The sequence below is a fragment of the Larimichthys crocea genome, chromosome XXIII (genome assembly GCF_000972845.2).
Source record: "Larimichthys crocea isolate SSNF chromosome XXIII, L_crocea_2.0, whole genome shotgun sequence".
NCBI classification, from domain to species: Eukaryota; Metazoa; Chordata; class Actinopteri; family Sciaenidae; genus Larimichthys; species Larimichthys crocea.
Genome location: NC_040033.1, coordinates 11,239,641 through 11,249,826, shown reverse-complemented (window position 1 = coordinate 11,249,826; position 10,186 = coordinate 11,239,641). Strand labels below are relative to the sequence as shown.

At 41.9% G+C, this 10,186-nt stretch overlaps 1 protein-coding gene across 1 annotated transcript; it reads left to right on the top strand.

The window, feature by feature from the left end:
- Positions 1–204: 204 nt before the first annotated feature.
- Positions 205–5,476, top strand: prdm14 (PR domain containing 14). Its single transcript, XM_010733995.3, has 9 exons — positions 205–393; positions 1,321–1,996; positions 2,244–2,297; positions 2,398–2,558; positions 2,659–2,929; positions 3,012–3,214; positions 3,607–3,708; positions 4,417–4,636; positions 4,971–5,476. Exons 2-9 carry the CDS (start codon positions 1,363–1,365, stop codon positions 5,120–5,122), a joined length of 1,797 nt encoding a protein of 598 aa, XP_010732297.3. The 5' UTR covers positions 205–393; positions 1,321–1,362; the 3' UTR covers positions 5,123–5,476.
- The last annotated feature ends 4,710 nt before the right edge of the window (positions 5,477–10,186 follow it).

The window sequence follows — 10,186 nt, the reverse complement described above, 5'->3', positions numbered from 1 at the left end:
GAACCTCTCTCAATCAGCCTCATTGTGAAGCAGAGAAAGCAGGCCGCTGTGGAGAAGTTAAAGGGGTGGGTTGTCCCTGAGAAAATGTATTCCTATGGGGGGGCATTGAGATGCATGAGGCTGAGCTGATTCCTGGCCAATAGGAAGAAGGTGCTGCGGAGCATCTCCAGCAGACCTGACTGTGTACAGTATAGGTGCCCTCAGATGACCACAGACCAACATAAAGACGGAGAGAGCAACAACGAGTTTAGACCTGCTGGGCTTAAAACCTGCACAATTTGGAGATTTGTCGGCTGTGTGATTGATTTCAGACACGGGAGGTTGTTAAAAGTGAAGCCTGTGGACATGACAGAGACAACTCCACTGTGAAACATCCTGAATTCATCTAACAAGGTAAGCTTCTTTTCCAGTTTACTAAAAATCACTGCATATTTCTACCTATCTATCTGTGGTGCTTCACTTCAGTTAGTTGTTAATGTGATAGGAATATTGTATATTCTAATATAGGATTGAGATATTACCAATAGTTTTTTCATAGGTTTGAAATTACGCACGAATCCTCTCCTGTTAAATTCAGATTCTTTCATTTTTCTTTATTAGAATCTTTTTTTTTTAGCTCCCATATTGTTAACACTCCCTCTTCTGATCACTTATTCGCAATGATTACACGGTCATTGTAAAGTCCATAAAAAGCTTCATTAATGTTGACCTCTGCTCTGGCCCCGCTCTTCTTTCATTAGTGTCATGACCCTGATTTGTCTCTCTATTTACCGGCTGATTGATAAACCATTCCCCTCCAAAAAAAAAAAGGAGAACACACCATATCCAGGCCGGTCATTTAAAGCCGCTGATGATGAACATCTGATGTGTGTGTCCGGTGTGTGTGTGTGTGTGTGTGTGTGTGTGTGTGTCCTCTCAGCTGGAAATATTGCAAAATCGGCTGTCCAGTTTCACCGTGCATAGCTTTTTTTTACTTATTCTGCAAAAGCTTTGTTCAATATTTTCACCCCTATCTGTAGACGAGGCTTTCATTAAGAAACAGAAATTCTTGGATATGTTTTATAAGTTGTAAGTTCATTCAAACATCATCAGACTTATTATCCTTACGGGATCTGCAGTTTGCATCTTATGTTACATTGCTTTAACTCTGTTTTGTAAGCTATACTAGTTGAATCACTAAACTAAACTAACTAATTCAGGTGTGGTCGACCTCTGACGTCATGTTTCCCTTTTTAGATTTCTTGCATTAAACTTTTATAACTCACCCCCCACACTTCCTCTCCCTCCCCCCTCTCTCTTCTCCCATCTCCTCCACTGAAGGATCCTTCTCCATTTGAACCTTTGCTTCACCTCCGCGCTGTCATGTCGGTGTCCCTGTCCAGCATCCCTGTAGTGCTGAAGGACAAGAGCTACCAAGGCGGCATGCTGAAGGGTAGTCCCGCTCGGGGTTTCTACCCTGCCCCTCTACCAGGTCCCCACCACTACATGGACTTCTTCCCGCGGACTCACAACCTCCTCCACCCGCTCAAGTCTCTCGGTCGTCTTGTGTCGGACACTCAGGCGTCCTTGCCGCTCAGCTTGCACGGCGGAGCCACTCCGTTCCTCGGTCAGGGCGGCCACCACGCTTCGGTCCTGCATGAACACATGTTGAGCGCCTCCGGCTTCCCTTACTTGAGCCAGATGTTGCCCGGACACCAGCTCTACTCCAAACCAGAGGAGCTTGCAGCTGTGGTGACCGAGCACGCCGCAGGACCGCTGTCTTCAGACTTCAGCAGCCCGTCTAGTGAAAGGTCTTCATCTGCATCTTCCTCCACCACCTCACCGCCTAAGGGGAGTTTGTTTCGGCTCCGGAGCGCAGACCTGTCGCCAGAAAAAACGCGCACGTCTTATAATTTTAGTGAGGATGACTTGTTCATGGTGCTCTACGGGTACTCCAGCAGCCAGGACCGAAGCGTGGGTCACGCTATATCAGGACTGACCCTGCCCGAAAAGCCAGGTGAGACTTCTCCCTCAGTTATTGGATATTCATTTAAGAGATTTTGGCCTTGGTGGAACCAATATCCTGCGAGCGAAAATGTCCAAATAACATATGGACATCTGTCTGTCTAATAGTCTGATATTGCTTTGTACTTTTTATCATATTTAGTCAGTCATAACCTGCTTTAAGATCCCCCTAGAAATTGGATTAACAAAGCCATAGTTTTATTCCCCATTTATTAATTCGTGTTTGTTTTCTCCTCCAGTTTCTGACTCTCACATTCTCCCACTGGACAAAGAAACTCTTGAACTTCCAGAGGGTAAGACCTGCCAAACTTTTCTATTAATATAATAAATCACATTTGATTCTCTGTATTTGAAACTCACTCTTGTTTTTGTTTTTTTCACATTGTGTTTCAGGGTTAACCATCCTCCAGGCAACTTGGGGAAATGTCCCACACCGTGGAGTTTTCACAGACAAAAGCAGCATCCCCAAAGGGACGCGCTTTGGACCTTTCCAAGGGAAACTTGTCAACACCAGCGAGATTAAAACATACGACGACAACACTCTGATGTGGGAGGTAATTTGTCCTTTTTCCAAGCCTTGTCTACCTCATGAAGAAATGAGTTTGATCGTTTTGACTCATATCTAATGTAAAACACTGTTTTTTCCTCCTTCAGGTGTTTGAAAACGGCCGCTTGAGTCATTTTGTGGATGGCAGGGGAGGCTCAGGGAACTGGATGTCTTTAGTGAAGTGTGCCCGTTTCCCAGACGAGCAGAATCTGATTGCTGTACAGGTCCAGGGTCAGATCTTTTACGAGACCTGCAAGGAGATCCGTCCAGGACAGGAGCTGCTGGTGTGGTATGGTGACTGCTACATGCAGTTCCTCGGCATCCCCCTCACCCTGAAAGACCCCAGAGAGGACAACAACGTGATTCCTCCCGCTGAAGGTCAGACTCTTAAACCTTCTGTTCACTTCACTCTTTGCCTTTTTTCACTCTTACCATACTTAACACATTTGTTTCTACACAGATTCCGGTGAGGGCTTCAAGTGTGACAGATGCGGGAAGGTGTTTGCGTACAAGTACTACAGAGACAAACATCTCAAGTACACACGCTGCGTGGACCAGGGCGACAGAAAGTTCCCGTGTCACCTCTGCAACAGATCCTTCGAGAAGAGAGACAGATTAAGGATCCACATCTTACACGTTCACGAAAAACACAGGCCTCACAAGGTACCGAGACCATGTCCACACCATCCCCACACTGCAGACCATCACATCATTACATCATGACATCATTGCAAAGTGCATGGGAAAAAAGTTTGTGTGGTGCTGAAAGAACAGCTCCACACAGCGGATTCAGGTTTTTTATGAGGCCAACACTCCTGCAGGACCTCCGGTTTGTAGAGAGGATACAGCCTAAATCATCACAAGCAAAGAACATTAAGATAGTTTATTAAAATTGTTTTAACAAAGAACACAGATTCAGGTTTTTCCCCATCATTTTTAAACACATTAGTCCTATTTTACCTCCCTAAAGAACAAAATGTCTTAATTTTGAATAAACTCTAATGAGTTGAAATGACTTTTCTCAATCCTGATTTTATTTATTTATTTATCTGCAGTGCTCGGTGTGTGGAAAGAGTTTCTCTCAGTCGTCCAGTCTCAACAAACACATGCGTGTGCACTCTGGAGAGCGGCCATACAAGTGTGTGTACTGCAATAAGGTAAGAAACCTTCTCCAAAGATCGCATGGTGCCATATTGGCTATAGAAACTCTTTTATCTTGCAGGATAGTCGTGTTTTCCTCTTCTTCTTCCTCGCACGCATCTTTTTTTTAAAACCTGCATCATTTCGGATCCATCCACTGCTTCCTCGTTTCACGGCGCATTTGGCTCGAGCCTCCTCATTATTGTTCCCGTGGACGGGCACGCTCCACCAAGACACTTACATGCTAATTATCGCCAGATGTACACCCACCCTTTTGTCTGCCGAGATTATACTTTGAATTTACGGCCCCTGGAACGAGCAGAAGTGTTGTTTTGTTCTTTTTTTTTCCTCTTGGATATCCTCCCCTCTTTTATATACCCGGAGAAGGGTTTTGTTTAACCCAATCCTCCTTCTCTTTATCTCGGTTTAAGCAATGAGGCCAGAGAGGTTTACAGTCATTTTTCAAAATGGAATAATAATAAGAAACGTCAAACGACAATAAAACAATATTCAAAGGTTATTTTTAAATAAATAATTCTTACATAAAGTTGCTAGAAGTGAAAAAAAAACAAATTTATTTGAAAAATAACTAGAATGAGCTTCTCGTTTCTCTAAACTGTCTTTAAACCCTTTAAAATATGTTTCTCCTGACAACATAATTGTCGCCAAAAAATTGTGAATTTACTAAATAAATAAACTTTTTTTATTTTCCCTCTCTCCTCCAGGCCTTCACTGCCTCCAGTATTCTGCGAACACACATCCGACAGCACTCCGGAGAGAGGCCCTTCAAGTGCAAGCACTGCGGGAAGGCTTTCGCCTCCCACGCTGCCCACGACAGCCACGTCCGGAGGACTCACGCCAAGGACAAGCCTCATCCCTGCGACCTGTGCGGAGCTTCTTTTCAGGACGAGCAGGAACTTCAGTACCACATGAAAAGTCACAAAAGTAAGTTATTATTCTTTCGAATAGCAGTTAAAGGCCTAACAGATCTTTTAACATTTTTTATTCTGAAGTCGAAAGGCATTAAGATAATGCACGCAATTTAATTATTCGAATTAAATTGAATTATTATCCCACAGTGATGTAATTACATAATAAATGTATTGTTGTTTTTAATGTCAGCATGTTGTTGTTTTTATCATATCATCATTTATGAGCAAATATTAGTTTTTTATCATATCGATTCGGAGGAATTTATATTGTAGGCTGCAAAATTAAAACGTTATATATTATGTATTATTATACTGGTTATTTATTAAGTTGTTTTCTCGCTCTGCAGAAATCTTGGACAGCTCAGTTCTCCCGTCTCCTCCGGGGAATGGATTACAGAAGGACTCCTTGTTTCCAGTGAAGGACAATCCAAAAACCGGACAAAACCTTCCTTACACCGGGTTGACAGTTTTAAATCCAGAATATCGGCCCTGGAATTAATCAAACATGAGCTAAAAATGTACTCAATCCTGACAAAGAACGATTCTAATCATGCGGGCCTGATATTTTACAGGATTTTAGACGATATATATATAAAAGACTAAATCCATACGGGAACATTGTGATAATGCCATGAGGGATAAATAAGTAAGGCCTATAAGGTAGGATCTCGTGGTTTTTCTTTATGTAAATGCTGCTTAAGAAAAAAAATATGTTGTTCTATAATAGGCCTATTTAAATAGGCTCGTCATTATTTAAATTGTTGGCAAAAATGTGTCTAAATCTATTTATAATATGTTAAAATATGTTGTCTGTTGTTTTGTGGCTTAAAGCATTCTGCAATGGTTTTGTGAACCCACTGTAATTCCATAATAATAATAACCACAGTTATTATTATTATTATTATTATTATTATTATTATTATTATTATTATTCTTGCATCGACTAAGCTTGAAAAGCAAAGCTATTTTTTATCATTGTAGATTTGAGCTTATTTGTGTATAAAATAAATGTTATACCCTCTTTTAATTTATAATGTATGATCATATTTTTTACTGTTATGTAAGGCTGCAAAAGCAATCGAAAGTGTCCTCATTTGTTCTCTATGAGCGTCTGCTTTTTCATGACTAACAAATAAAAAATCAGCGCATGGAAACAAGATTGTTGGGTTTGCTTTATGTCTTCCAGTAAAAGATCAGTTTAGAATAAAGTGGTAAAAACTCATTTAAAAGAACACACATTTTTGTATCTACAAGATTTATAATATCTTTATTTTTGGGTTAAAAAAGAAACAAAATACATTGCTCTAAGTAATAAAATGGGACAAATATTTTATTCCAGCAGTGTAATGAGATTAATTTGCAAGTTATTTCACCTGTGATACTAAAAGGTTATTTTTATTTGATCGTGTCTCGTCCAAAAGAATCAGTGTCAGCGCATTTATCAAGACAGTGTTGGGTTGAACGTCTGTGCATCTTGCATGCAGCTCCACTTATCACCCGCATTCAGTAAGTGCATGTGTCTCTTTGTGTGCATCCACTGTCTACTGTGTTTATATGTACCCGAGTGATGAATTGGAGACTGTGTGCTCACAGTAAAAAAAAAAAATGAACAAACCCCACTGGACCAAATGAATGACAATAGAGTGCAGCAGTAAGGTGGTCTATTGCTTTACGCACAAAGGAGCACACCGTGACTGACATCTGCCCTCGCACTGTCACCAACTGCCCCACATGTGTTGTCCTCAGATAGATAGATAGATAGATAGATAGATAGATAGATAGATAGATAGATAGATAGATAGATAGATAGATAGATAGATAGATAGATAGATAGATAGATAGATAGATAGAGTAACAGATTGTCTGTCTGTCTGTATGAGTGTGTGTTGGGGTTAATTTGAGGAAAGCCCCAATTGGTACTGGTGGTGGCAGCAGCATGGGGTCTGACAGATGACACAGTGTCCAGCCTTTGTGTCAGTGCTCTGTTATGTCACCTCTAACCTCTGGGTCACCATACTTCACACTGAGGGCATGTAATCAGACATCACAATGCTGTGATAGTGCTAAGTGAGTGCCAGGAAACCAAGATGCACAAAAATATATAAATAAAGCAAAAAAAAGGGCAACAAAAAAAAAGGAATTGACTGACAAAGGGTGTTTTTGCATGAAGCATAAAAGATAAAACTGATTATCAGCCCAGATTATCTGAAATCTTCCTGTCTTGCAATCAGAGTGAAAATTAGATGTCAAGCTGTCTGCAGGCAGAGGAGCAGTAAAGTCACTCTGCACTGCCACTCTGTTTATCTTCTGCAACGGATGGAGAGCAGCCTTCAGGGTCGGGGGTCACCTCCTCACTCAGTGTTTAACAGCCTCCCTCTCCCTTCAAATAGCCAAAATATGGCTGCTTGAACAAGTGTAGATCACCCTTCATTGGACCTGCACCTCCCATGTATACAACCCCCGAGCCTCCACAGAGGGAGCCTGCTCTGAAAGGAGAGGCTACTCCCCTTTGTGGCCTTCCAGGAGCGGAGGGGTGGAGGAGAAGGATGGGACAAGAAACAAAAGACAAAAAAGAAAGACAGAAGGAGAAAAATGGAGAATGAGCTGCCACGGCTGAAATACTGAGATTGTTAGCAAGCCGTGCTAAAAGACTGGTTTTACTAGCACCTCTTTGATTGGCTGATTTAGGACTCGACGCTCCAGCATGGACGAATTTTTATTCAGGTCGTTTATACGGATTGATTTCACATTTAACCTCCTGGCAAGTTAACAGGGGCCTCTGGAGAGCTATCCATCAGATTAATCTCTATATTAATGTGATATTAATGATAGGAGCCATGGGGTTTTCTGGCGTAGGTTTGCTGCGATGAATTCCCTCTGAGATTAAAACAAATGGCTATAACTCTCTACAAAACAATTTGTTTTATAACACTCAAGTCATCCCGTAAGCGTTGGCCACAACTGGATTTGATGCTGCGATCAATTAGTAATGTCCATTGATATAAAGAGGATTGCTGTTGCAGGGATGATCTTACATTTGAAGCAAACTATGCTTTGTTAAATGCATTTCTTCATACAGCATAATTGATAGATCTCTTCTCTTCTCTCCTCTTCTCTTCTCTTCTCTTCTCTCCTCTTCTCCTCTTCTCTTCTCTTCTCTTCTCTTTTCTTTTCTTCTCTTCTCTTCTTCCTCTCAGTCTGCTAAGCTAGTGGAGCTGAGTGGTCAAATACTCTGATGTATTAGCTTCTATTGATTTCCTAATAGCTGTCAGTGTAGTGTGTGTGTGTGTGTGTGTGTGTGTGTGTGTGTGTGTGTGTGTGTGTGTGTGTGTGTGTGTGTGTCTGGCTGATGTTGAGGCTAGCCCCTGTTTCCAGACAGGCTTCAGACTCTCAGCTGAGTGACTCATAAACTATAACCACACCAGCTCTCTTGTCCATCTGTGCCCCCAGTCTGCCTCAGACCACATGAAAAGTCAGTCCTGATGAAGATGAAAGAGAATCTGCTTCTCTTTTCATAGATAAAGACACTTTTCCAGCAATATCAGCATATACGCTCTCCAAAAACTTATGAACGTTTTGATAAGAGCTGACTCGCGTTTTGAGATGGGATCCACACATCAGGCGACTGTGTCTCTCTCTCTTCTGCCACTGGAAAACCACCAAATTGTTTTTGATCTTCATGAATTTAGTTTCATATCAGTCCAATTAAAAGCTATGCAATTTATTACACTACACGAGAATTGTGTTCATTCCATTTGTTTTTACACTTTTCTTTCTTTTATTAAATTTGAAGAAGCTTATGTCTGCACTGTAACTACATTTCCGACCCATTGATTAATGTGTCATTTTGTTTTTATCCCATTATTCAAATCGATTTTCTTCATCTACTCAAAGCACTGCTTTTGTTTGAAAGCTGCTACCCAAATAATCATAGCTCACCTCGATTTCTTTAATCTCTTTATTTTATTTTATGTGCAATTTTAGGAAGCATGACACAATGAGCTTAGCTTTGCTGCTTCTCTGTCGCCTGCCTTCACTCTGAATTTAACTTTTAACTCGCTCACGTCACAGTGGCACGTCATCTGTTTGACTTCTGCCTTTAAAGAAACGTTTGAGTTAAGTCATTTAAGTTTGAATGGATCCACTGAGCTGTGCCACCCCCCCACCACCACACACCCTCTAGCCCCCTCAGTCAAGAGATGAGGCTGATCAGCTTGTGTCCTGCCATTCATGCTTCAGGTCAGAGCTGTTGTTATCGGCTGGTGATTTCCACTGGGACAGTGGACAGTACAGCAGGAGACACACACAGAGGCTCAGCGGCCTGTGTGCTGCTGGCTGGATGAAAGGCAGATCAAACACTGTCTGCAAAGCCTCTCCATATTGCTACCCAGCACTCAGTGTGTGTGTGTGTGTGTGTGTGTGTGTGTGTCTTCTAGATGGGATTGATGCGTGAGGAGGGCAGATGGCCTTATCCTTCTCTGTGGGGGCTGGTGTGAGGTTCCACTGTGGTCCCAAGGGGCAACATATTTTGGCCCACCGCCCCCCCAACACACTCACACACACACACTCACATGACCCCCAGCAGGCCCCAAAGTAACCCATCATAAAATGTACTGTATACCTGAGCTCATGGGACCTGTGTATCTATCTGTCAAACTAATCTTAAAAAAAAAAAACATTATTTCCTTGCTCCTGTTTGAACTGTTTAACCTCTGATGGATCGCCAGGCTCTTCTTTTAGGCCGATTCATATGCAACAGTGCTGAATGGAGTAAATCTGCTTGTAGGCTGACATCTGGCTTTGTCATTCGGGATGTTAGAAAGTGTTATAGGGTTCCTCTCCCCATGCGTTTCGCTTTACAATAGTTCTTGGTGTGCTATTTGTGTGTCTTTATGCGAAAAAGGCTATTGTATGTGCCCAACTGTTATCCCTGCGGGTGAAGAAGTTAGCAGTTCGGTCGTGAGGAGAGGAGCTACTGTTACAGTACTCCTTACATCCCTCCCTCTGTTGGTTTTGAATCACCCCACGTTTTTTTTTTTTGCCTCCCTCCATCTGTGTGTTTGCATGTGCACATGTCATCATATCTGTTCAACTAGCTGGATAAATTGCCAGAAATTGGAGCCTGATGCTGACTTTCCAACAAAAAAAATACATTTAAAAAATGCTAATTTTCTTGTATATGTGTTGCTCTGATGGACTGTGACCATATAATTCCTATGTGACAGTTACATTATGGTCTCGGCCTGTTGTGCCAGGGTCTATTCTCAGGCGAATGTTTTTCTCAGTGGGGTTGTGGTGCTAAAAGACCCTGGGATGTCTTAAACTGACTTTAGGGCAGTTGGACCTCATGCTGCTACGACAATATTGGCCAGAGGAAAGACACACACTGGCGCATGCCTGCATAAATCCACTGGTGTGAAATTTCAGCAGAGTATTCCCAAGGAATCTTTAAATTTGGACATTCTGAATCCAATTTGAGGCGCAATTGATATTTCATGAAATCTAATTTGGGGTTTTCAGAGATCAGAGGGGGGTTAAATGTTAAAAGAATGTGTACTTTCTA

Excerpts from the sequence above, each read along its gene's own strand:
- prdm14 (XM_010733995.3), top strand. The coding sequence starts at position 1,363 with ATGTCGGTGTCCCTGTCCAGCATCCCTGTAGTGCTGAAGGACAAGAGC. Across the intron at positions 3,709-4,416 it reads AGTGTGTGTACTGCAATAAG|GCCTTCACTGCCTCCAGTAT; the intron begins GTAAGAAACCTT and ends TCTCTCCTCCAG. Across the intron at positions 4,637-4,970 it reads CCACATGAAAAGTCACAAAA|AAATCTTGGACAGCTCAGTT; the intron begins GTAAGTTATTAT and ends CTCGCTCTGCAG.